The 27,876-nt window shown below is 37.1% G+C and overlaps 1 protein-coding gene across 2 annotated transcripts in view; it reads right to left on the bottom strand.

The window, feature by feature from the left end:
* Positions 1-1,391: 1,391 nt before the first annotated feature.
* LOC111144804 (polycomb group ring finger 5) overlaps positions 1,392-27,876 on the bottom strand; it is a 69,834-nt gene continuing 43,349 nt past the window's right edge. The window contains exons 6-9 of one of the 2 annotated variants that reach the window (XM_022499289.1): positions 23,490-23,588; positions 20,553-20,642; positions 13,042-13,101; positions 1,392-2,012 (exon numbers count right to left, since the gene is read on the bottom strand). In XM_022499289.1, coding sequence (XP_022354997.1) covers positions 1,872-2,012; positions 13,042-13,101; positions 20,553-20,642; positions 23,490-23,588 — 390 coding nt within the window. In that variant the 3' untranslated portion in view covers positions 1,392-1,871. Of the gene's footprint in view, positions 7,126-13,041; positions 13,102-20,552; positions 20,643-23,489; positions 23,589-27,876 lie in introns of both variants that reach the window. The other variant, XM_022499290.1, reaches the window with a different exon arrangement.

The raw sequence follows: 27,876 nt of genomic DNA, 5'->3' as shown, positions 1-27,876 counted from the left end.
CATCCCCTTCTCCCTGCAATCTGGATCCGCGGCCTGTGGTTTGCTGGGTGCCAGTTAAGATGCAGATGGGTTGTGTGAGGGTGTGGACATCGCAGGACGGCTGTCCGCATCCCTCCCCGAGCTCAGGCTCTCCATGGGAGGACAAACCTCAGTTCCCACACTTGCCATGAGGAGCGATGAGAAGGGGGAGAGTCTGGACGCGCCTGCTTGGGTTGCTAGGATCTGAGCGGGCCGGTGAGAGGAGTAGGGCTTTGGGCTGTAGGAGCTGGTGCTGTGTGTGGACGGTCTCTTTTCTGGACATGGTTCTCCACTTGACAGTGCGGAGATGACGGGCACCCCAAACTCCACAGCATGGGCTTAGGTGTCTGGCGGGGTTCTCTGTGGCTTCCAGCAGAATACTGCCTGCAGAGCCCCTGCCTGCACAGAAAGCCAAAGCCGCCCCCACTTCTCAGCCTCTGCGCCCAAGGTCCCCCCAGTCCTCTGTAGTGAAAAGATCAGCACCGGAGCCTGTGTTGACAAAATGCTTCTAAGAACCCAGACACTGTAACCCCTTTTGTCGAGTGAGGGTTGGGCAGAAACTGCTCAGCAGGTCACAAACCTGTTTTCTCTTCTCCTCGGGGCAATGGGGCTTTCCCTGAGGTCTGCACCTCAGTAGGGGAGGCCGTGTGACAGAGTCCCTGGCCAGCCAGCGAGCGACATGGGACGGAGGTCAAGTGTGCTGCCTTTCCCCGCGCTTTCCCTGCACCGTCCTCTCCTTGTGTCACTTCCCATTCTGCAACTTGGCCTTGAAAGGGGTGAAGCTGAAAGGAGGGAGGAGTCAAACTGTGCTCAGAGGATGCTACTTTCCACATCTCACTCCAGGGCCTGGGGTTTCTAGCCGCTAACATCAGCCCGCGCTCAGCACCAGAGGGGCAGTGAGTGGGGAAGAGCTGAGTCACCGCAGCCTCCTGGCTGGGATGCCTGCCTTCCGCTCAGCCAGAGCTCCCCGGGCAAGAACACGCGGGGGGTTTAACGAAACCGAACTGTTCCCAGCTGGCTGAAGCAAGCAGTCTGTCTTTCAGTTCACTTGGGCCCTTCTTTGATACTCCATCACTTTCGAAGGGTTATTTAGATTTGATTGAGCTAACAAAATAAATTACTCTAAAGTGTGTGTGAGCAGACCTCAAGTATGCCCATTGTCTTAAAACTAAACAGCTCAGGGATAAATAATATCTTTTAAAAAAAGCAAAACAAAAAACAAAACAGAACAAAAACTAAACAGCTCAAGAATCTTGAGAGCATATCGATGCTCTCACATATTCATCAGATTTTAAGGAAATTTGCTACGGTAGAAATTAATAGAGGCTGCAATCTACAACTAACATTAAGGATGACCGACAACAATGAATTATGCAATCAAAAATTTAATAACAAAGATACTATTTTTAACATGGTCAAATATACTTGGCTAAGTCCAGATTTTAAAAAACAAAAGAATCTAGCCCAACAGTACAACCATACACCTTTTTTATACAGAACATTCCATAGATCAACAGAAAATACATTTGAGCACAAAAATAAAAAATATTTAAAGAGAATCTCTAAGCAGCATTTTATTTCTGCAAAACAGACATATATCTTGTACTGATTAAATATCTACAAGTGCTTTTCCTTTACAAAAATACATATATTCTTAATAGACTAAGTCATTAACAATGACCTGGTAATCTTTCACTTCAATTTGAATGATTTATAAGCTAAATCTTACAACCACAAAAAGGTTTTTATCTGTATTAAGATGTTACCACTTTTGACAAAAAAAGCTTAAAATATCTTATATTTCAAAGGAAAATTAGCAACATAACTGTACAATATATTCTAGGATGGTTCTGTCACGTGAGGGCTACTCTATTAAAAACTGGTGCTTGCTGTTGTGTTGCCAGATGTGGGAAGGCCGCGGACACTGGCGCTCTCCCACAAGCTCTTATCGTGGGCCACAGCTTCATAAGGACACTTGGGCCCCCATCCCCATTCTAAAAAATACGGCAAAAGAAAACCGACCCCCCCCCCCAAAATGGTAGGCTGATCCCATGACATTTCTAACATGTAGAACTTCTGCCTGTTCCAGTGGACTGAGGGGAAGTCTAGGGATAGACGATCTGTTTCCTAGCTCTACATTGCCCAGAAATATTTAATCTTCATTTGTTCTAGATTAGTTTCTTAACTCCACAAAGCTCTGAAAGGTGAAAGAAAACTAGACCCAGTATTTTAACACCTCTGTTTCACTTGATTCTCTATTTGAAGAGAATTAAAACTAAAAGGATTTCTGAATGTCTCAGTACTGAATCCTAGAAAAAGGGGCAGAATGAGTATACATATTTGAATGAGCATTTAAAATAAATTATATTTAAGTTTAATTTCATAACTTTCTGAAAAGGAAGTGCTTAAGCATTTTAATTCTATTTGCAAATACAGTAAGGATAGTGAGTAAACATACTATTTGTGAAGACTACATTACATGAGGAAGAGAATAATTTCAAATTATTGGGAAAATGTCTTTGCTTTAAGAAAAAACCATAAACATCTTGTATTTAAGTGCATTTTAATGAATTTTCAATCTGACGTTTTTCCATCAAAATACTACACACGATACTAGGTATATCAAGTAAATCCAGAATTGGCTGGTTATTTTGTGCTTTCAAAAGGGTTTCTGAGTCTCTAGTATATTTAATATTTTTCAGGTTTTCACAGACCAGATCTGGCAGACATGTTACGTTCCTTAGGGCAGGGATATAAATTTTAAAGTATTAAGAGCATTTTCATGTTTTCTCATCCCAAACATTAAAGTTATGATGAACTCCTTCATTTTTTGCAATTCCTATAACCAAAGTCTTACTGGTTCTAAGGCTTAGCCTGCTGGAAGATTCCTTATGATAAGCCAGAGTATGTAACAGAGTGTCTCCAAGGAGGTCTGTCTAGTGGCTGATCAGAAAGACTGAACCATGTGAGCTGTACTTTCAAGGTGGCCCCGGTGTCCGCTCCCAAGGAAAATGGGGGTGGGGGGTGGGGGGGGTGGCAATGCTTCCTTGATGCATATGCTCTCGATCTGGGACCCACTGTGCCAAGCTGGGCTGTGCGGCTAAATTCTAAACACAATAAAGTAATCACTGAGAAACAGGACAAAGAGTTAATTTAAAAAATAATAGGCTTTTATGAAAAATTTGCTTTTGGATACAAAAAAAGCATTTACTTATGGAAGTCTAATAGTATGTACTATTTTTCTATACATGTAAGCAGCATGGTCAGCACTTCTACTAAAGTCTGCCTTTAGTAAAATTTCTTCTGTTATTAAGAACCCAGGAACTAAATAAACCCAGTTTTAGTTTATATGGCCTCCATGAAATGGATTAAAGAGCTTCTCAAATTAGAGTTTAAATTTTCCATTTTAGTTTTCTTTTCAAAGGATGCATTTCTCCCCCTTGCACCCAGGGGGAGCCAATTGTGGTGTTTCATCTCTTTCTCACCTTTGAGGATTTCCCAAGACCTATCAAGTGATGCTGGAAAAACAAGGGACATATTTGGAAGGAAGTGTGCTCTGATTATTGCAAGAAAAACCCACATTTGATTGATCTCATCACAAAAATTCAGTTTAAAGCCTTTCTTTGGTGATATTTTAGTAGTTACTCAAGGTTATTGAGTTACTAACTATATAAAATTAAACTGCAACCTAAAAAATTCCAACCTCCAAACTGTTAAAACTGTCTCTCTTACCATGGTTATTAATGAACAGTAGAATGTCTTTGGTGATCTCTATTTCTTATGAAAATCTTTCAAAAAGAGATTACTTTAACTTTAGTGCCTAGTTAGATACAAAACCATTCATAAGAGACAGGTACAGATAACTCAAAGTTTATGCAACAAATCTAAACAGAAATGCACTTTAGCAATGAGGCACTTTCTCTTAAAGATTTCAGTAAAGCTAAACAGCTCACAATATTATATAACACACTTTCCCCCCCTTAGGGAGTCATTTAAATTTAGATTAAATTGGAGTGTATAATGTAGTTGAGCAAACTCATTACATTTATAAAACGTGGCATATTCGTATGGGACATATTTCCAATGAATAAAGAAATAATACACTTTTAGAAAAGTAATTAAAAGATATTACCCAAGGTACCTGCACCCCAGACTGAAAGACCTTATATTACCCTCATCAATAAGCCTTTTAGTTCATTTTTTATACTTCTTAAAAGTGTTTTGTTAATCTAGAGAAAAGGCTATATTCTGATTCTCCTATTAATGGATGTGATGACCCCAGCTAAAGTGGGATCTATAGGCCACAGTCCTTCTTTATACCCCGGGTTCCTTGACCCTCTTACATCTCTGATATCTAAGGCAGAGAAAACAGATGGTAAAATCTTTTATGGAAGTAAAGTTCTTTCAGTTCGTTGCTTAAGAAACAATAGATTAAAAAATTTTAACTTGATTCCCCAATTTTGCGGATTCAAATGATTATTTCTACAGATTATTTATATAAAGACTTTTATTAGTACCCTAAGCTGATAAAACTAACCACAAAAGTTGCCTATATATTTTTTTCTGTACCTAGTTTCTTACAAATTCCACAGTCTGACTTAGGGGATAATTAGTGTATTGCTAGACATGATAGTAGTCCCATACTTAGAAAATCATAGTTGAATATACCAAAAGAAGTCGGTTGAAGAAGTCTATGGTTCTTAATACTAACATTGTATTACTCAGGACCATCACAAAATGAGTACCTTTCCCTAACTCGTAACTGATACCCTTCTTTACTTAAGGTTTTCTTTCACATGTTTTGGCACATATTCCATTGCATTTCAGTAAAAATGTTAACAGGTTAACATGGAATAACGGAGTTTTATATAAAACTATTCTCAATCCCATAATTGCTTCCTAAGTATTTCCTTGGAAAAGAGTGAAATTACATGAGATGAGGCAGCAACAGGCCAGATTGAAAGAGATCAGGTATACAAAACTGATTTAAGGCTGTAAGTTTGGCTGGAGACCCAATCACATGCAGGTCTCATTTGTGGTTTTTAAAATGCACTCTCAATCCATTTTGAGTTAATTAACTTCCATATGTAAAACACCATTTTAATCACTGACTGCGATTTTAAAATTTCTTAGAGATGTCAGGAACTGGATTTCATAGCACAGCAAAATAATTTCTGTAGCGGAGAGTAAATTCTGTTCTTGGTTGAGTGTAACCTAACCATTTTTAAAGAGTTAACAAAAATCTGCCTTTTAAATTCTGCTTGTGAGTCCTTCCAGGCACAAACACAATCTAACAAAATGAAATTCAGAAAGCATTGCCATAACCTTTGTCACAAAAGTCAAAACAAAAACAATAGAAGACTTTAATACAGACTCTCTAACTTGAAACAAAGACACATGGAAGAGATAATTATGAAGTTTCAGCCTTTTATGTTGTGAAGTATATCAAGATTTAGCTGTATTTTGTATGTTTTTTAGAGTTGTACAATGTTACAAGAAGCATTTTGAGATTCAGAAGGCATTAATCCGTGATACATTTTACTGGAAAATGTAGCACATCTATAATGTATACAGTATAAAAACTATGTGTGTAACACACAGATTGTGCTCATGTCAGATTTCTAAAAGAGTTTTCCTAACTTTCAAGATTTTTCCTCAGTTTTAGAGGTTAACTTGTTTATTTTGAAGCAATTAATAAAACTTGATTTCCAAAGAAGTTTTTTGAAAACAACTGTAAATTTTAAAAGATTTTAAATGAAGTTCTTCATATAATTTAAGGTAACAAGACTTTCTTTGACTTGCAGACTAATCTCAAAATGAACGGAAGACTTAACAAAACTGCAAAATCAAGGACATTATCACAGCTCTGAACTTAATGAATTTATGTATAAAACAGAATCCCGCTTCCCCCTGATTACTACAGGATCTAAAATGAAATATCCTCAAACCATTAATTTCGGTTAGCATATTTACCTACTACACAGCATTTATTCTATTTTGCGCATATGGTTTGGAAATGTGATAGGTGACTAACAGTTTTGATTGGTAATTGCCTTGAGACTTCTGAAATCCATAAAACAGCTAATGTTATCTGCTCTAAAGGTCCTAATATTTAAAATCATCCTAACCCTCTGCATGCCACAATGACACACACCTGAGGCCAACTTAAAAAGAGAGACACCGCACTTATTAAATGGGAGCCACAATATAATGACACACACATAAAACAGGCTATACACAGTGACGTTTCATGAAGCAGCACCTGCTTTTCATAAGGCATTATGAAAGTTTGACCTTACTGATGCATTAATTTTGTTAGAGTAAATGTGACCAGTTGTCAACATCTTGAATGGTTGTGAATCCCACCTCAGGTCTCCACGAAGTCCCTCCCATTTTCCATCCCGAGGGCTAAGCTGCTCTCCTTGTGCGACTGGCAGACTACACAGCTGGAGGACTGAAAAGGTCTACTGCTATCATGTGCTCTAATGATAAGAATGATTGGCATTCTTCCCCAAAGACTTGCACACTCAAGAGTGAACTATTTCATGCACAAAAAGCTTACTGAGAACAGGACAGTGGCTCAAAAACCATTCTTCTAAATACTTTCCCATACAAAATAACTTCAAGAGACAGTAATTATTTCTTGTACAGTACTCTAAACAAAAGTTAATAAAATATTAAGTATGTGAACACTGCAACACCACACAGAGTCATAGTACTAGTGTAATCAAACATCAGGACAGTCTGGGGACAGGCAAGCAAGCTACGTGGGAGGCTGGATTGTGGCTGCACACCTAGCTGATGCCAACCCTGGCCGTACTGGACACCGTGAGACGGCAAAGATACCTTATGTGGATGGTTCAGTAGCAGAATGGCACTTGGTTCACTCTCAATAGAAACAACATAAATGTAACTGACAATTTAGAGACAGACAAATGGCCTTATTTGCATGCTGAAAATCTGGTTGTGTCCCTCTCGTCCACACACCGTTCACTGTGCGATCTGTTGATGAGTAAACAAAGTGCAGGATTCATCTCGGGGGAATCGAGGCCCCTTGGTCTAACCGAAATCAATTCTTGGTCGATACTGCAATACCATGGGATAGGACTACAAAATAAAAACAGGATGATGAATGAGACTGTGATTACATGAAAGCAATAAAGATTATATATAAAAGATTTTTAGAATGCAGCATTCTACTTTGCAATATTTCCTGGTACTAGTGATTACGACAATTAAATGAAGACTAGTTACCTTTAAAATTATTTTTAAGTTGCCTTTTTTTTTTTCCCCCAGAATCAGTGAAGTTTTCTGTACTCTTATGTAACAAAGGTCAAGTTCAAAGGCTCACTGATGTCACACCAGCTGGGTATGTGACCATTACTAATGTAACACTTAGTGAGGGCCAGGGGAGGACTGAAGGTTCTGGGCTCTGCATAAAGGCATTCATTCCATCGATCCTTAACCACGTGGGCTGGATTCCACCCAGAGCTGCTGTCTGTGGCAGCCCACTGAGTCACAAGGTAACAGACCTCTTGCTATGAATCAGTGAAACTGGGACAGTTTTCATGAATCACATTTTTTAAAAGTTAAGTTTGACACCTTTTTCTTTTTAACATTTAAACTTTAATGGGCCTTAAAAAAATGCTGAAAAACAAGTAGGTGTTATATAGAATATTAGGTTGCTACCTCCTCTCAACAGTTAGTTGATACAACTATCTATTCACTGTGGACTCGGTTCTATAATTAAAAGGTTCAGGTGGTCCTTGGTTGTTCTGACTCTGGAAAAGGTGTCCTACATCACCACACTAGAGACGGAAGTGCTTCCTGCGCGCGCGAGGCACGTGCCACACAGCCACCTCTGTATTTGTCCTGCGATTTGACTGTGTAATTTAGAACCTAAACATCAGAGTCAGAAAGGTCTGGAGAACCAATGGTTTTCCTTTTTCTGAAAGCTGCAGAGTCCCTTTTAAATGCAATTTTGAGGAGCAACTTCTATGAAACCAAGACAGTGTGGAGACTGTCACTGACGGTTCCCCTTCATCTCCGCGTAGGTGAACATAAATCTCTAGGAAAGAAAATTGTGTACTTTTTCATACATGTGAGAGAGATGGACCGAGGTTCTATAATCCTAAAAAATGACCATTTCTGTACTAATCATAGCTATGTTATATACTGAGAAGACTCGTCATTGGAGTCTTTTCCCATTCAGCTCAGGATGGGACTGGAGGATGGGAATGAAAATTTCTAGGTCTTGCCCTTTCCAGCTGAGGACGTTAGGTGATGCCACCACCAGTCCTAAGGGCTGGAATAAAAGTCACAGTCTCTCAAGATTTCCATGGTCTAAATCTATTTTGGTTTAAATTTTGTTTACTTGTTTTTACTTAGAATTTGTTCCTTCTGAATGAGAGTGTCTGGGAGTGGCACAGGAATCTGCATTTTATAAAACAACTCCCTGGGTTTTCTGAAGCTCAGATGTGGAGACTGCTGCCCAGGCATCCCACCCTGACTTGGATACTTCCCATTCTTCCTGGCCCAAGAGGCAGCTTGCCCCCTGTCACAGCTATCTTCCTAGCTGTGCTCTCCAATCTGGACTGCTGAATCCACATACTTTTGGCAAATAATTAAGCCACTCATTCTAGAATCCCTTCATAATATATAGAAGAATCCATCACCGATTCTACTGGGATAAAGGTAGATAGGGAAGTAAAATGGCTTAGCTGTCTGTGGTCAGGATCTTCTGGTTTTCGCTGAAAACCAGTTGGTTTTGTCCTCCAAGTAACCATTTGTGTTTGTTCTATGATGACACATGAAGTTTAATCTTACTGAAAAGTTTTAAAATGCTGGGAACTGTTAAGACATACTTGAAGTTCTATTTGTATTTCAGTTTGCTTTCTGTAGTAAAATGGCGCCGCATGTACTATCATGAAATATGGCACGTCACCCCCTAGTGTTCAGTGACTGTCCTGAACAGACCCACTTGTAGAGTTGCTAGTCCTCAGTCTCATCATGTCCTAAAATAAAAAATAGATACTTCCACAGTATATATTTCAAATGTGATAACATTAGAAAATAACGCTGACCTTCATTGATGTGCTGCTTTTCTTAAAAAATCTTTATCATAAAAGTAAACGTGACAGATTTGGAAAATACAGAAAAGCACCAAGAAAAAAGCAAAATCATTTAACCATACCAACATTCAAAGATAACTACCATAATTATTTTAGTGTATATCCTTCTAGCCTTTTTGTCTATATACATATTTTTTTCAAGACTGTAACCATGCCACACATATCATTTGGAAAATAATTTTGTCCATGTAAAATTGTAATTTCCATTAAAAAATTCCATGACTTCTACACTACTTCTACACATTTAATATCCCACGTGATATTTCTAAAGGATGACTATAATGCTTTTCTATAAAAGAATTATAAGTTATCAATAAATCTTTTGTTATATGTTTTAGTTTATTCCTTTTTGTGTGTGTGTGATTATAAATTAATCTTGACCCAATGATCAGGGCTGGTTCCTAGAAGTGGAACTGCTAGTTCCACTGCTGCTAGTTCAAACAACACACACATTTTTAAGGCTTTTTGATAAATACTGTCACACTAGGCTTTAAGAAAGTTATTCTATCTTTACATTTCCAAAAGATATATGAGTGCTTTCTTCAATGGCCTCACCAATAATGAGTACTGTATTTTCTTCCCTCCTAATATGGCAATTTAAGCATAAAATATTATTTTATTTCTTCTAAAGAAATTAACAATTTTTGTATGCCGATTAGTCAGTTTTCTTTTGTGACTTTCCTAAGCATGTCTTTTGTTCATTTTGTTTTATTTTTTTGTTCATTTTTCTAAGGAAAGGTAAACTTTGTCTTATAGATTTATATGAATTCTTCATGTATTAAAGACATTAAAACTTTCTGTCACACGTTGCAAGTATTTCCTCAGTTATGGTATTTTTGCCACGTACTTTTCAATATTAACAGTCGACTTGGTTTGTCTTTGTTTCCCCTTACATGTACAATGAGAAAGGCTGTCTCTACTCTGACATTACTCAACTATACTTCTTCCTGATCTTTGATGGTATCAATTTTAATATTTACCACTTTAAGTCGTGAGAATCTCCTGTAACATGAGGTATGGACTACATCTCCATCCCTGTCACCAAAGGTCGCAGTAAAATTTATTGGAAACAAACCTAGATCACACCTGCCCCCTGCCACCATCTATACTCTGAGTTCACTGATTACTCCTGCCAACGGCCAACTGCTGTCTCTGCTCCTGCCTCACCGGCCTCCTTGCAACCCTCAAGCAACCAGACATAACCACTCCTACAGGTCTTCCCACTGTGTTCCCTTCTTCTGAAGCACCCTACCCCAGATACACACAGGGCTAGTTCTCTCACTTCCCTTTGATCAAGAATCACCACTTCAAAGAGGTCTTCCCTTTATCTAAAATATTCTATTTATGTTTTCACACTATAAATTGTATTCATTTATTTTTCATCTGTTACCATCATTAGAGCATAAGCTCTATGAGGAAGAAGAATTTTGCTCATTTTTACATCTGTGTCCCCAGGACCTAAAAGACTGCCCAGTGAACTTAAGTGCTGAATTGGTATTTGCTAAATGAATCATTTTTAATTCTGCTAACTTGAAATACTCTTTATAGACTCATACATACCAGACAGTCTGTTCCTGAGCTATTCTTTTGATTTGTATGTCTGTGTTTAAGTCAGTACCTCTTTAAATGACTTCAGCTTTAAGACACATTTTAGCATGTGGCAATGCACGTGCCCCCTGATTACTCACTGAAAGATGTGACTGACCAGAAGCACTAGTTGATACTTCCTGATGAACTTCAGAATGACTGATTCTGTTAAGTTAAACAAGAATCTGGTAAAAGTGTGCTTGGAACTACATCTAACTCCATAATTTAATTATGGGGGAGAAAGGACATCTCTATAGTATCTCATATATGATTTAAATTTCTTGTGTGTGAAGTGGTATTTTGGTTATTGATGAGGAAGTTTTTGACCTTAGAAAATACATGCTGAAATATTTAGTGGTTACTGTCATGATACTTGCAATTTACTTTCAGATGGCTTCACAAAGAAACAATAGAATTATAAAGAGATTAATAAGATGAGAAAGGAAGAGAAGGAAAAAAGGGACAGGAAGTGTAGCAAAATGTTAATTAGTAGAAATCTAAGCAAAAGTAAAGGATATTCCTTTGTATTATTTCAACTTTTTTGTTTTTTGGAAAATTTTCAAAATAAGTTGGTAGGAGAAATTGGGACTTAATAATGAATTTTATCAAATGCCTTTTTAGTATCTACTGATGGTTTTGATTTGACTGTGTGTTTGTCTGCATAAAATATGTTTCTACTATATAACATATATTACTTCCCTCCCCCAATATTAAGCCATTCTTGTATTTCTGATAATAATACTATTTGGTCTTGTTACTCTTTTAGTATATGATTTTAGTGTGTTATTTATTATCTTTGTATTTGTATTCAAAATGAGATTGATACTCGTTTTCTAGTTGGAAGTTCTCCTTCAGTTTTTGGTATCATGATTATGTTACTTTTGTAAAATGAATTTGGAAGAATTCTACCTCTTTCAACAATTTTTTAAAAGATTTATTTATTTATTTGAAGACAGAGATCACAAATAGGCAGAGAGGCAGGCAGGGGGGTGGGGGAAGCAGGCTTCCTCCTGAGCAGAGATCCTGATGTGGGGCTTGATCCCAGGACCCTGGGATTAGGACCTGAGCCGAAGGCAGAGGCTTAACCCGCTGAGCCACCCAGGTGCCCCTCTTACAACAATTTAAAACAATTTAGAATTGGAATAATTTATTGCTTGAAAATTTGAGAGAACATGACCATAAAACTACTCAGACATCCTTTGAGGAAGGATTATTATTTTCTTTTATGATTTAGTGATTTACATTTTCTTTCTTCATGGGTAAATTTTGGTCCATTGGTAGTTTCCTAGAAAACTGTCCATTTTGTGGAATTTAAAAATTTTTTAAATTTTAAAATAGTATAAAGCTATATACATTGTTTTCTTGAAATAAGTAAGTGATAACTTTTTCCCTGAAAATTTCTAATTGAACTTTGGCTAAAGGTATTTCCTGTTAATTGTAAGTTCAACTCCATGACAGGACTAAAATCCACAATGAAGTGAAGAAAGAAAAGGGAATTTGTGAGGATTTAAAAAAATCTGATCTTACTCCAGTTCTCTAATATTTTAGGTCAGATTTTATGAACATCTTCAAGGAAACAGACATCAGTGCCAAGAGTGAAAGCAAAAAACCATGTATGTATGAGTTCTAGTTCAAGGCAGAAGCATCACTAAAATTTATCATCCCAATTAAAATGTACTTTTATTAGGTAACTGGAAAATGGATCAGAGGAAAGTTTTTCTCAGTGCATTTTAAAATTAGTCTTCTTTCATTTCTTCATTAAAAGAGGTAACCCAGGGAAAGCACTCAGGGCAGGGCCTAGTAAGCAAGCTCACAGTTCCACAGCGCTGTTGCCCTTAGGGTGATTTCCCTAATCTGGCATTTTATCTTTCACTTGTGGGTGACTAACTGATTAAAAAAAAAACACACGAAAATTTATGCAAAGAAGTATTGGGTATGGAGCAGATATCCAACATGGAGTAGATTTCTAAAGGGGTGAAACTAGTAATTATTAAAAACTTCTGATTTTTAAATTAAGAAATAATTTAAATAAAAAATAATTTAATTAAATTGTTAAAACTCTCATAAATAATGGCCTTAACACTTATAATTTCATTTTCAGTTCAGTGAAATTAATTAGATAAATGCAAGAGAACTAAAATAATGGGACACTCTGGGGACATAAATTGAAAAATGAAGTTTTGTAGCTCAGATAAATACTGGTTTTGCCAAGCTGCAGGTCTTAGAAACTCGGGTTTGAGACGAAAGCAATCACCACCTTGGCAGGCGTCAGGCGGGCATATGTACAGTCGTGAGTGCCTCTTACCTGATACAAAGGGCCATCCTGAGAGCAGACTTGCGAAGCTGAGCAGTTCAGACACCGAAACTGCGGAGGAGATGAACTCATCAGATAAGAGGCATCCACAACTGGATACATATTTAAAACTGATTATTTAAACTATTTTAACGTCAAACATGAGCCAACATGATAATTTTAAGTAAACACTTTCCAAACTATGGTAGTTTTTTTTTTTTTTTTTTAAGATTTTAATAACTTAGTGACTGGTAAAATGTAGCCTGAGACAACTTGAGTATCTAAATATCAGTTTTGTTAATATTCTGCAAGTATTTACGAAAATGGTGCCTATCGTTTCCATCTCCTCTTCAGATAATAATTCCTGGGAAAACCCTCACCTCTTCCAATCCAGGAGGGGTACCCTCCTCCTTCTACCCCTTCCAGTGACTAATCTCGCTTAGCTCGCTCTTCTACTACCCATGAAAGCAACACTGTTAGAGTTCAGAGCTCTGAAAAGGGTATGCAGCTTGCCCCAACATGTAAGGGGTCCGTTTTCTGTTTTAGATGAGGTTCTTTATATTGCTCAGATTCGATTTTTAGTCTCCGTATCTATTTAAAGAGCAGAGAGTATGAACTCCTTGAGTCTGTATCTTATTCATGTGCACTGTCTTAATAACTAAGGCCCAGAAATGGCATACAGCAGCTTCTCAAAAAAATGTTTTGTGAGTAAATCAATGAATGAACACATTTTAAACTACTGAGTAGATTCAGTTGTAAACCCACTAACTTTTAACAGTTTAACCATTCACAGTAAAGAAAAAAATCATTCCCAAATCTTGATTTTTCAATGTTGAGCTAAATACTTATTAAACATGAACTTTATGTTAATTGTAACACGATTATAAACAATGAAATATATACTTTAAAATTATGTATATATGAATTTAACATTGCATGCCTCTTCAAAATAGGAAAATATACATAAAAAATAGGTATAAATTAACCAGGAAAAATCTACCATCCTAAAGTAAGCAACTTTTTAAAAGGTAGACTTTGAAATAATGTTAACGTAAGAAATGATTAAAGCAAATGTACTGGTAGCCTTTTAAATAAAATTTTAGAAATTTTCCATTTCCCCAAAAGACTAGCCATTTTTTCCAGGAGTGAGTCCTGGACACTCTGTACAGGGCTCATCAACATGCTGGAAGCCATACCCAGCACTGCTCTCCTTAGCAACCTTCCCTTTTCTCTCTGAAGAGTCCCCACACTTTGCAAGTCCCGAACAGCATTTAAGAGTGAAGAGTTAAAGTGAAGGAGGCTATTTCACTAAGTGATTACAAGTCAAGGAGGATGTTTGTTTTTCCTAGAATTGCTTAATAATGTAGATAAAGCAAAGCAAGACAAATGTGGCGAGGTAACTTGGGGTATGTCCTGGCAGGAAATTGTGAGAAGTGACAAAACCAACCAGGATCAGCTGGGAACGAGGGGCTGTACTGAGAGTTAGTACTCAACCTACCCGAGAAAAAGGAGAGCAGGAAGAACATGAGTTCATGATGAAAGCCGAGGCCAAATGGAAAAATATGAATAGTAAGCTCCCAAGGATGAGAGGAAGTTAAGTGAGAATTACAATAACAAAATGCAACATATATAAGCTATTCATAAACTCCCTAACATTTACTATGTCAGGCATTCTGCTAGGTACTTTATAATATTTCATTCTTACTAAAAAATTTCAAGACAGGTATTATTACACCCAAATTTTAATTTAAAAAAAAAGAGTGGAAACTAGGGAGCAGAATAGCTCAGTTGGTTAAGCATCTGCCTTCGGCTCAGGTCATGATCCCGGGGTCCTGGAATCAGACCCTGCGTGGAGCTCCCTGCTCAGAGGGGAGTTCTGGGCTCTGCCCCTCCCCTCACTCACGCTCTCTCTCTCGAGCAAACAAATAAAAAAATCTTAAAAAAAAAAAAAAAAAAGAAAAAACCAATAACTAGGAAGCAGAAGCAGAACACAACTGGGAGGAAACAGTTACAACATATATAACCAAAGATTATAGAATCCAGAATATATAAAGAGCTCCTAGAAGTCAGTTAGAAAAAGACAACCACACAATGGAAAAACAGCAGCAAGGCAATGGATAGGAAAAGAAACTTCACAGAAGAAATACAAAATTGATGCAAAATTCATGTGCAATGTTGGTGAAGATTTCAGAAAACGGGAACTCTCATATATTACCGGTAGAATTATACACTGCTAAAATCCTTTAAGAAGGAATTCTGTATCTATCAAAATTTAAAACATGCACACTCCATTGTAAATCCATATCTGGAATCTAGCCAATGAATACGCTTGCACATGTGCGAGAATATACATATGTGCTGGAATCTAGCACTGCTTGTAATGTTTAAGAAACTTGAAAAAGTCTGAATTTCCACCAAAGGAGCATGTTAATCAGATTATGCTGCAGCCACACAAATGGAATACTATCAACTTGTTAGAAAGAATTGTATCAAGTTTGTTGATTCTCCATATGACACATCAACAAATGAGAAAAAAAAAGTTGCAGAACAGTACATGTGAGTCCATTCATGTTTCAAAAATGTGAATACAGTATATACTTATGAACAGAATCATTCATGTATTCTTGATGACTGGTCTAGATAAGTTCCTTCCAGACTGCGATCTAATTCTGTAACTCTACACCCTCAATTTACAGATGTGGAAGCTACAGGGTAAGTCAGTAGTCATGGATCACGTTTCCTAAACCCTTATTACTCAAAAGACGGTCCAAAGATTAGATGCACTGGCATTCCCTGGAAACTTGTTAGAAATGCAGAATCTTGGGCCCCACCCCAGACCTACTGAGTCAAATATGAATTTTAGCAAGATCCCCAGGGGATTTATATTCACATTGAAGTTTGAGAAGCACTGGTTTTAAGACAAGGTACATTTTCTTCCATTAATAAGTGAAAGATGAACACCAATCTTAAGTATAATACCTTCAGGTATCAATGTTATTATGAACTGAAAAATCTCTAAGAGTTAGCTAAGTTTAACCAGATGTTTGATTCCTAAAGATAAAATCCCAAAAGTACAAGGACTACAGAGAACAGGCTTAGCCTTCAGTGGAACTGCCCCAGGATAAAGAAGAGAAAAGAGGCGGAGATGCTGTGTCGCTCAGGGAGATGTTGCTCTGAAGAAACGGAGGCCAAGTGGACTTCTCCAAGATTCTTCCTAGGAGTCCAGACCTCAGACAAGGTAAGGAGGTGATGGAACAGAGTGGCCTTGCCTGAGACAGAAGACCCTGGGGGTAGAGGCAGCATCCTGTGTGAAGAGGGAAGAGAGTACAGGGTTGACTCAGAGACCTAGGAGAGCCTGGAACACATGAGGAGAACACCGCTGCCCCAACACCCACAGCACTGAGTAGACTAAAAAAAACCTGCAAAGATGCCAATTTCAGCCATATCAACCTAAAAATTTATTCTAATGCCAATCATAATCCCACTCTCAAGCTCATCTGAAAAAATAAATGGGTAAAATTAGCACCATTTTTAAAAGAACGAGCTTAGCTGTAACGAATATGAATATACATCATAAAGCAAATTAGAAGGCCTGTTTGCCTTATAAATTAGTTTGAACTTTATTCAAAATTATCCCAAAGAAAATGGACAACTGAGGGGCTTTAAATTAGGAGCGGGGTATGATCAGATTTTTATAAAAACTATACATACTGTGTAATATGCAGGGATAAGACCTGTGCAGAAGAACAAAATAGAATGTCCAGGAACATGTGTGTACATATCTGTGTGTACCTATTTCTGTGTATGTGTACATGTGTGTACATACCTGTGTGTCCATGTGTGTACATATACATGTATGGATACGTATGCACAGATAATGGTGAGATATAAAGTATGGCTTATTCAATAAATTACGTTTTTGGCATAAACATCTTAGAATAATTTTTGTTAGAGTCTTAGCCTCATTATAGGTATGTGCATGTAAGTAAGTAAATCTTAAGTGGATCACAACGTTTAATGTAAAAAAGTACTGGAAAGAAGCAAAAGAAGCCCCCATGGTGGTCATGAGTTTTGGTAAACAACTGATCCCAGCCCAACACATAGCCAGGTACCAAGAACAGCAGGCAGAGTCATGTGAGCTTGTCAGACATCCTGGCATCCTGCTGGAAGCGGAGGGTAGAGATAGGAGGGACGTGACTGCATCAAATACACTAGAAGGGGCTTGATCACGAAATGACTGTTTTATTGCTAACTTGTCCATTCATTCCAACTGTTAGAATTCACCAATTATTATAATAATAATTCATAATTAGTTGGAACATAAGCAAAAATTTAAAATTTAACAGAAGACAAATGGGAAATGGAGATTCAAATAAATGAGATAATCTTTAGATATATTTTGCATTAACTATGACGTTATAAAAGAAGCTTTTCATTCAATTTACTCTTTGAACAGATACTGAGTATTGGTCCTAGGCCCTGCTCTGGGTACTGGAGACTCCACAGTGAACAAATTATCCCTATCCTCAGACTACATTTGAGTTGGGGGACAAACAATGAACATAAATAAGTGGCATAGTATGACAGATGGTATGAAAAAAAACTCCAGAAACAATCAAACATAAAATGGATTGGGAGAATACCATATTGGGAGTGGGGGTTGTACTATTAAGGAAAGTCGGAAGCCTCACTGAGAAGGAGATGTAGAAGCCAAATTCCTTGGGCGAAGAAGGTAAGGAAAATGATTCACATGGGTACTTCGGGAGGTAGGAGAAAGCCCAGCATGTCAGAGGAAACCGAAGCGAGTGGGGCTAGGCTGTGGTGAGTCAAAGGAGAGTAAAGAGTAAGATCACAGAGGTATCTGGGGAAAATCGTGGGGGTCCGTATCTATAGGTCCTGGAAGGACTTCAGTTTTTATCTGAATGATATGAGATATCCCTGGAGAGTTGAGAGCAGCGAAGTGACATGTTCTAATTTGTTCTCAGGGGATCCCTCTGGCTGCTGTGCTGGGCCAGGACAGTAGTGGGACCCTGGGTAGAGGCAGGAGAGGAAGCATGGAGCCCAGGGAGATTTTTACAGAACTTCTGAAGAATGGTGACAGCTGCGGGGCCCAGAGTGGCAGACGTGGAGCGGGGGAAGACATAACTGGACTCCGATCGTGGTATTCTGATAGGAGTGGTCACAGAATTTGCTAAGGATAGATGAAAGAAAAAGAAACTAATCAGGGCTGACTTCAGGGACTCTGGTCTGAGAAACTGGAAAAAATGGAACTACAAATCTTAGAACTACTGAGATTGTAAAGACTGAGGTTAGAAACAATTCTGTCATGCCGAAAAAATAAAATGGACTAATACATTACCGCTGTACTAAAGATAGTATCTAGTTTTCCTATTTATTGGTTTAGTTTTTACATGAATGAAAAATCTTAAGGTACTGAACCATTTTCCCAACCAACCTATATTAAAATATGCCTTAAACAACACAGGGATTTAAACTATCGGATACATGTAATCAGAAACACAACTGTAGTAAAGGCTGATTTAACTGATAGTCAATTAACGACAATTTCTTCAAATTAGCTCTTTAATGCTTTGACTTTAAAATAACTGGCAGTGTGGATGACCTCTGGGAAGGGACTGTGAGAAGGACAAGTGAGAGCTAGCTCTTCAACCTTAAGGCAAACATATTCATAGCACTTGAAAATCATTAACACATAATAAAATGCTCAAAGACTTATCAAAGAAAACTAAAATTACATTATGATATTATATGTGATATCACAATATCTAAGCACCCACGGTGCTGGGTAAGGGAGAACGGACTACCTCTGTAATCTGCACCTGGTACCTGAAACATTTTGGTTGGAAGGATTCAATGAGGGTGATGTATGTAGAACCATTTTAAAAAACTATAAAATATCCTAGAAAGGTGGTAATAATTTACCAAATACAAAGATAATTAGATTTTTTTTTTAAAGATTTTATTTATTTATTTGACAGACAGAGTTCACAAGTAGGCAGAGAGGCAGGCAGAGAGCGAGAGAGGGAAGCAGGCTCCCTGCTGAGCAGAGAGCCCGATGCGGGACTCGATCCCAGGACCCTGAGATCATGACCTGAGCCGAAGGCAGCGGCTTAACCCACTGAGCCACCCAGGCACCCAGATTTTTTTTTTTAAATGAGGCTTAGAGGGTCTAATGAGTTCTTCCTGGCACATGACTAGCTGGTGACCAGCACTAGAACAGAATCTTTTCTTCCTGGTCATGAGAATTCAGCCTCACAAGGAAGTCTTCACCAAAGTGGGATTCAGAAAAAACAAAAAAAAACAAAAAACTGACTTTAGAAGTTAGGTGCTTTATTTATTGTTATATCAAGATATTTCTGAAAAACAGCCAATTTTCCTACCCATTGAATACAACACCCAAAAATGATTTTTGAGGTTTTATAACTATTCCATAGATGTTTACATTCCACAGAAATATGTTTTTGAACAATCCTAATTATATTCAGATTCTGTATTGAGGGGTTATATTCCTTAATTTTGTATTTTTTACAGTTAATTTATATTTTCATAAGAAAATGTAATAAAACCCAGCTTATTAGAGAGATTAAAATTATGCAGAGTTTAGAAGTAGGACATATTGTACCATAAACACCATAGACTCTTAATGTCTGAGAGGACCTTGGAAGTCATCTAGTACAACCTTCTAGTCAATCTCAATTAATGTGTATTCATGTAATCAGATTATGAAGAGAATTTGGTAACATTAGGACCACACTCCTCACTGATACACATTAGCCTTATAATCCCTAGCCCCTTGGATTTCTCTACTATTAATGTTCTACATAACTCAGATAAGATATGCTTGAACCTTCTAATTAACCCTAAACAAAGGTACAGTTCAAAATAGAGAATTCTCCTTTTGGGTGTTTTAGATTTTTCTCAGGTTTTCTCCTTTTACATCATTTCTCTCATATTGCCTTGGGCCTACGCCACAACAATCTAATTCTGACATCAGAAACCACAGCAAACTCACTTACCCTTTGGTCCAATTTTATACTTTCACATAAACGAGGTACCTGAAAAAAAGATTACCTAGATTCTACCCTATCTGTTCCCTCTGGCACAACCAAAAAATAGTATCAACCATTAAACAACGTACTAATCAGGGCAAAACTTAGTCCTGACTCCTTGACTCCATATAGTTAGACATTCCCATATTTTATCGGGGTTTAAAAAAATTTAAGTGCCATCTCTTCTGTATTGAGGTAAGTAGAGTGCTGAACATATCTAGATGGAGTTTTTTAACTTACCATAAATATAACAACCACATTTAACACAGATTTTGGCTTTGTATTTAGGACCAATTATCATGGAGTAGCTGAGATAAACAGTAAAAGGAATCAGTTTCTTCTCTTTGTAGACTAGTTTTTTTTGTTTGTTTCTACATAATACTGCTTAATTATGAGTAGCAAAATGGCAATTATAACTAAATATACACATAGGTAAATATAAAAGCAATTTACGTTTTCGCCTCTTAGTCGCCATCTTGTCATGTAGATGAATTCCATAGTGTGATCCTTCCCCATAATTTCACCATTGCACAGCACATCCAACTTTAAAAAGAACAGTTACAGATCCATTAACATAAGTAATTTTTAATTCATGAGTGTCTAACACCTTTTCCCCAAATTTCAAAAAAGATTCAAATAGATATAACAAAATAAAAGTATTAACTGTTATTTAAAAAGAACACTGAATATTTTTATTAAAAGCACTGGGCCATCTCATAATTATTAACAATTCAGATATAAGTAACATGAAGCGGTGCTTGTCTTGTCCCACGTGTCTGTCACTTAAATGCAGGGTAAGGTTTCTCAGTCCATGTCTCTGTGCACCCTTAAAGGTTTAGACATTTTTCTGTGATTGTCTCTTACAGAATGGGAAGGAATTGTGGAGGCCTCACAGCATCTTTGGCTTATGAATTCACCTTTCAGAATGCTTTCATCTTCTCAAGATTTAGAGGACTTGCTTTCCCCTCATTAATTTGTAGTCAAAGAGGTAAGGGAATGAGTGTTTGGATATAAGATTTGTGGGTACTTCAAGGCATTTAAGAATTCCTGGTAATTGCCTGTAGCTAAGTCGATAGAACAGTTAGGGCTGGCAATGCCACAGGCCTGTTATCTTCTTGGGCTCTCTGGCCTGTTTTGCTTGGTTGGTAACTTGCTTAATACTTACAGGACCCTCTTCTCACCTTGCATCCAACTTCAGAAAGGGATGAGCTTCCCAAAGCTCACTTTTGCTCTAGAGTTGCAGGAACAAAACAACACCCCAAATCCTTAAGGCCCCAGGAACTGTGGCTATGATTTACCAATTCAATAAAGCATAGTTAAACATTTATCATAGGTCCCTATAAATAAAACATTTCAGTTCTCTAGCTATTAAAAGCAAACTGAAAAAGAGTTTGAAGTATGGGAAGGGGAAGAAAAATTGGTTTTAAATAATTCTGTGTCTGGTTAGAGACTAGAGAGTTCTGAACTTTAAGTCTAAAATGAGTAGCATTCTAATTGTATTAGACAAATTTTTAGCTGAATTATATTGATATTTTGATGATTTATATTGACTTGCATGGACCTCAAAATGTTTCTCAGTTTATTTTTAAAAGGACAAAATAGATAATTTTATTTTTTTAACCTTGCCTGTAAAATAAATTCACAAGCAAAGTAGTAAAGAGATTTAGGATGCAATTCCTGGTTAGATACACTGCTTCTGTTGTCATTTAAAAACCAAACTATCTTGCCCCAATTAGCAATGTTGTTGCAAAAGCTTCAGCTGTAGGTACTTCATTAAAACATCACCCTATGTGTTAGACAGCAAAATAAGGGGGGGGGGACAAGTAAATGTTATTAAAAATCATAGGAACAGTCCTTTACACTAGGATAGATATGGAGCTGTCAGTGCACAGAGTCTCCAGCCCTGCTGGCTTCCAGTAGGGAGAGAGACACTGTGGGCCAGCAGTGAGACTGTATGAAAGAGAGAGCACTCTCAGCTCTAACAACTTCCTGGGACTTAGAAAATGACTCAGTGGGTCACACTTAGAAGTAAGGAAATAAAACTTTGTGTGGTATTTTTAAGAAGAGGATAAAGTACAAAACCGAATCATAAAAACAATCTCATTTTCTGTTTTCACTGTTGTATCTAAGTTGTCATCTTTTACTTTACCAAGTACATAGGGCTTTGATTAACTTTCACAATTTTTTCCCTAATGTAAAAGTTGATGTCTCTGGAAACATTTTAATCTTTTTTAATCTTACTCTCACAGTAAGAATTTTTAACCCATGGGTTATTAGTTGTCTAAGAGTTTTTTTTTTTTTTTTTAAGATTTTTTTTATTTATTTGAGAGAGAGACAGTGAGAGAGAGCATGAACGAGGAGAAGGTCAGAGAGAGAAGCAGACCCCCCGTGTAGCTGGGAGCCCGATGCGGGACTCGATCCCGGGACTCCAGGATCATAACCTGAGCCGAAGGCAGTCGTCCAACCAACTGAGCCACCCAGGCGTCCCTGTCTAAGAGTTTTTAAATAAATTTAGGATTAGAAGCTTCCTCAAAATACATACTTAATGCATGTCAATGCCTATGTTCAAATCTTATTTTATTTCTGCTATGATAAACTGTTCATATTAATATTGGTATACATAATGAAGAACTAATGTTGCCTTTGATGTCTTTGTTTATTATATAGGAAACTAGTCTCAGTCTTTCGTTTCTTCAGAAGCTACTTTCAGAACCCAAAGAGGAGGAAGAGAAATTAATTCAAGTAGTTAATACTGCCATTTGGACAGGTGAGAAATGGTAGCCATGTCTCCTCATTATTCCTAGGATCATCAACATTCTCCAAACACCGAACACATTACAAGCTGTGCTGTGATCACCATGAGGGCAATTTATCTCTCCATAAGGAAACTGGTAAATGGCATTTATGCAGATGCAGTTATGCTGGTTTTACCTACTGCTACACAATACCATTTTTGCATATGACACAATTAAAGGAACATTATTTACAAAATCCTTTTTAAAAACACAATGTTTTAAATTCTGATAAAGAAGTCTATAAAGTAGAAATGGATCCTGTAGTTCTCATTTAAAAAAAAAAAGGAACCTAAAGCATATTGGCATTTAAAAAAATCTAGCTGTAGTTTTATTTAGGGAACATTTAAGCTATTTAAGTAACTCTTTTAATTGTAAACCACTAAATGCATTAGTAGCCTATTTTAGTCATATGTTAAATTAAAAAATACACATTATACAAATAGAATACTATATTCTCAAAATTACATTTTTAACATGAAAATAACCTAAGTTTCCACAAAAGTTAAATGTATTTTCCATTAATTTTTACTTCTTTTGTTAGAATTTTGTTCAGATCAGAATTATCAAAATGATCAAGGTCAGATTAACAACTTACCTCATAAGAACTTGGAAGTTTTAGTTTCAAACTTAAAAATTTTTTAATAGTTCCCACAGTTACACGCGTAGAACACCGAATGAATTTCTTCATTAAACCCTAAAGGAAATAAAGATTATTAATTAAAATATTCGACTTTATTTTTAATGAAAACACAGGTATCACTTCCACTGTCATTTTAAGGATTTTTCAAAATATTTTCTGAAAACATTTCAAAGTATAACTCCCTAGTACTAGTGAGTAAAAATGTTCCTAATTCTTGGATATTTACATGATATTCTTCAAGAATGTATGAGGAAAATCCTGGGTATCTGACAATCTCCACACCTCTAAACAATTTGGTTAACAACACATTATAAGTTTAATAAAAAATAAAGATCACAAAAAGCATATAGAATATTTTATTATATAATGTCGCTTCTAAAAGTATTAGGAATATTTTTAAAAAGTCTCATAACTTTATTTTTTAAAAGAGCAGTGATTTCAAATGGGGATCTAAGGAGTCAGATGTCTGATGGGCTGTGGTAATACTTTCCTGGAAAAACAATGTTCTATGTGTCTTGATTTTCCCCATTTTATTAGCAGTACTAATTTACTCTTTAAGCATGAACATCACTAAAATATAAGAACCAATCCAGAATGAACACTCAAACTGAGAATGAGTCAAAATGATAAACATGAACCAATTTGTGAAACAAAATTACATCTCCAAACCAATAGTAAAACAAACACCAGCAATTCAATCTTTTAAAAATATAAAGTATTACTTCTACGTATATGTATAGGGTATTAGGTCAGCAAGCAGAATTGTTCTTAAATACACTAAGCCAAAAGTAGAGCCATCCATGGGGTGCCTGGGTGGCTAGGTCAGTTAAGTGTCTGATCTTTATTTAGGCCCAGGCATGATCTCAGAGTTGTGAGACTGAGCCCCACCTTGGGCTCCACATTGGGCATGGAGTCTGCTTAAGATTCTTGCTCTCCCCCCACCCCCCCACCCCTTCCCACCAACACATGCCTGCTCTCTTAGAAAGGAAAAAAGAGCAAGCCATCCAGTTAGTATCTGTTCTTAGCAAATGTGTTCCTAGCAAAATATATTTCCTAGCAAAGACCAACAGAAACAAATTTACAAATGGTGCTTGGTCACTATTCAGATGGTAAAGTATCCATTAAAAGAAAACAGAAGTCAAAAGTTACATTTAAAGCAAAACATACTCTAGCCATTTCAAATGGGAAGACTGATACTCTAGATGGCATGGAAACAAAGGGATAAATAATCAACCAGATCTTCCCTATATCTATTCACAACATTTCAACTACCCTGAGGTTTCCTGTCTATTTTCTTGTTCCAAACAGCTTATAGAGAATGCTTTGCACATTTTCTGGGTCCCTGTTAAGTTAACGTGTGTTAACGTGTGCATATAAGAGTATGTAAGAGTATAACGTGTGGTTACTGAAAGACACGCTAAATGTATTATCTGCAGAGAAATCTCAGGTGTTTAAAGAGCCTATAGAAATGACCATGGCATTACCGGTAATACTCCTAAGGTCTCAGAAATTATTAACAAGTATAGAGGTGTCAGAGATTTAAGGGAAGCTTTTAAAAACTAGGCAAAAGCTTGTTTCAGGAGTTTAAAATTCAGTAAGGTTTGACATTAATCTCTAAGAAAATTCTGGCCTGAATTATTTATTTGTTTATTTACTTAATTTTGTATTTGCTTTTCACAGAGCGAGAGCACAAGCAGGGGCGGGAGGCAGACAGAGGGAGAAGCAGGCTCCCTGCTGAGAAAGGAGCCAGATGTGGGACTTGATCCCAGGACACTGGGATCATGACCTGAGCCAAAGGCAGGTGCTTAACTGACTGAGCCACCCAGGCATCCCAAGAATTACTTAATATTTGATTTGTAAATACTTAGAAAATGACAGTATAACAAGTATGCATTTTCTCTCTATAGAAACATTCTACAATTATACCAAAGTAATCCTGTTGCCTCCCAGCTAGGTCTACCGTAGACTTGCTATACAGGTCTCTAAAAAGTAATCAACACATTTTAAGAGGGGCGATGACAGTTAAGAGTGTTGGCAGAGATGATGCGACAGTGGGGAGAAACTTAAAGAGGGATCCTAAGAGCAGTGCTTCTTTCCTGCCATTTCATTTCCTAACACAGACAGAAAATGGAAACATTTGTACTGCACACAGGGGTTAAGGGGAGACTGCTGCCCGAGAAAGTAGCTGTATAGCCCAGGCCTTGCCATTTGCTCTGGTGGGATCAACATTCTAGGTTCCCTCCCCTGCATATCTGAAGAAATATTATATGGAAAAAGATCTGTTACCTTTGTTACAATGCCCTTGGTTTCAAACCTGTTCCTCAGGCCAGAAGAGGAACAGTTCAAAAAAGGCTCTTTCTGCTTCTAAGGTGGTTACCCTAGAAGCATTTTTACCCTTTATCCCCCCATCCCCCCCCACCTTTTTTTAGAAGAGTTAGATTAGATCTGAAATCAGCTAGTGGTCAATGTCATGGGTTACACAGTTTTCCAGTTGTAGGATACAATTCAACAAATCCTAATTCTTATGATTATTTGAGGTTTTTTTGTTTTTATTTTTTTCTGAAAGATTTTGAGTGAGAGAAAGAGAAAGAGCAGGAGTGGGGGGAAGGGGCAGAGGGAGGGGGGGAAAGCTGGCTCCCTGCTGAGGAGGGAGCCCGATGCGGGCTCCAGTCCAGGACCCTGATACGACCTAAGCCGAAGGCAGACACTTAACCGACTAAGCCACTCGGGCACCTCTGTTTTTTAAAATCCAAATCTCTAACAGTGTTTTTTCTTTCATCTTTGGAATGGCATGGCTAGTACCTTCACCAGCTAAAGCAATTGTCAAGCTTGACTTTGACTTTTTTTTAAAATTGAAATATAATTCAAATACCATAAAAGTCACCATTTAAAGTGTATAGTTCAGTAATATTTAATATGTTCATGAGATTGTGTAACCAGTACCATTACCTAATTCCAGGGCACTAAGAAACTTACGCATTAGCAGTCACTACTACTTCCTTCTCCCTCGACCTGACAAAAGCCAATCTACTTTCTGTGTCTATGGACTGTCTAGTCTGGATATTTCATAGAAAAGGAATCATACAATATGTGAATTTTGTGTCTGACTTCTTTCACTTAGCATAATGTTTTCAAGGTTCATTCATGTTGTAGCATGTATTAGTATTTGACTCTAACTTATAGTTTATTATACACTATCCTAACTTATTTTCCTTTTTGAAAAAAAAAATTTAAAGGCATCCTACTTGGTGTGAAGTGGTATGTCATGTGATTGTGATTTGCATAGGTCAATGACTAATGATGTTTAGAATCTTTTCATGTGTTCATTGGCCAATTTTTAAATCTTTTTTCTTAAAAAAAGATTTTAATTTATTAGAATGAGCAAGCACAAGAGAACAGAGGGAGAGGGAGAAGCAGGCTCCCTGCTGAGCAGAGAGCCCAATTCAGGACTTAATCCCAGGACCCTGGGATTATGACCTGAGCCAAAGGCAGATGCTTAACTGACTGAGCCACCCAGGCACCCCAGCCATTTTTTTTATCTTCTTTGGAGAAATGTCTGTTCAATTTTTTTGCCCATTTTAAAAAATGAATTATCTTTTTGTTAATTTGTAAGAGTTCTTTATGTAATCTAAATACTAAAGGTTTACCAGATGTGTGATTTGCAAATCTTTTCTCCCATTGTATGTATTGTCTTTTCACTTTCTTGGTAGTATTCTTTGATGTACAAAAGTTTTTAATTTTAATATTGATAAAATCTAACCTATATTTTTTTGATGCCTGTGCTGATGGTATCATTTTTAAGAATCTACTTCTAAATCCGAGGTCTTGAAATTTTATCCCTATGTTTCTTATAAGAATATTAGAGTTTTAGTTGTTACATTTAGCTATGGGTCCATTTTGAGTTAATTTTCATATATAGCATGAAGTAGGGATCCAAATTCATTTCTTGCATGTGGATATTTAGTTGTTTCAGCAACATCTGTTGAAAAGATAATTTTTCCCCCTGAATTATCATGGCCACCATGCCAAAAAGAAATTCCTTATCAATATATGGGTTTATTTCTGACCCTCAATTCTTTTCACTAATCTATAAGTCTACGCTTTTATCAGTATCATACTGTCTTGATTGCTGTAGCTTTGAAGCAAGTTTTGAAATTGGGACTTTGAGTCCTCCAACCTTGTTGTTCTTTTTCAAGACTCTTTTGACTATTTCAGGTCCCTTGGATTTCTATGACTTTTAGGATGAGCTTGTCAATTTCAGCAGGAGTGGCAATCGGAATTTTGGTTAAGGTTATCACTGAATCTGAAGAACAATTTGGGTAGGCTTGCCGTCTTCACAATA

The sequence above is a fragment of the Enhydra lutris genome, unplaced genomic scaffold (assembly GCF_002288905.1).
Source record: "Enhydra lutris kenyoni isolate GAN:26980312 unplaced genomic scaffold, ASM228890v2 scaffoldscaffold12, whole genome shotgun sequence".
Lineage (NCBI taxonomy): Eukaryota > Metazoa > Chordata > Mammalia > Carnivora > Mustelidae > Enhydra > Enhydra lutris.
Note: the sequence above shows the minus strand (reverse complement) of the source record. Positions and strands in the feature narration are given on the sequence as shown.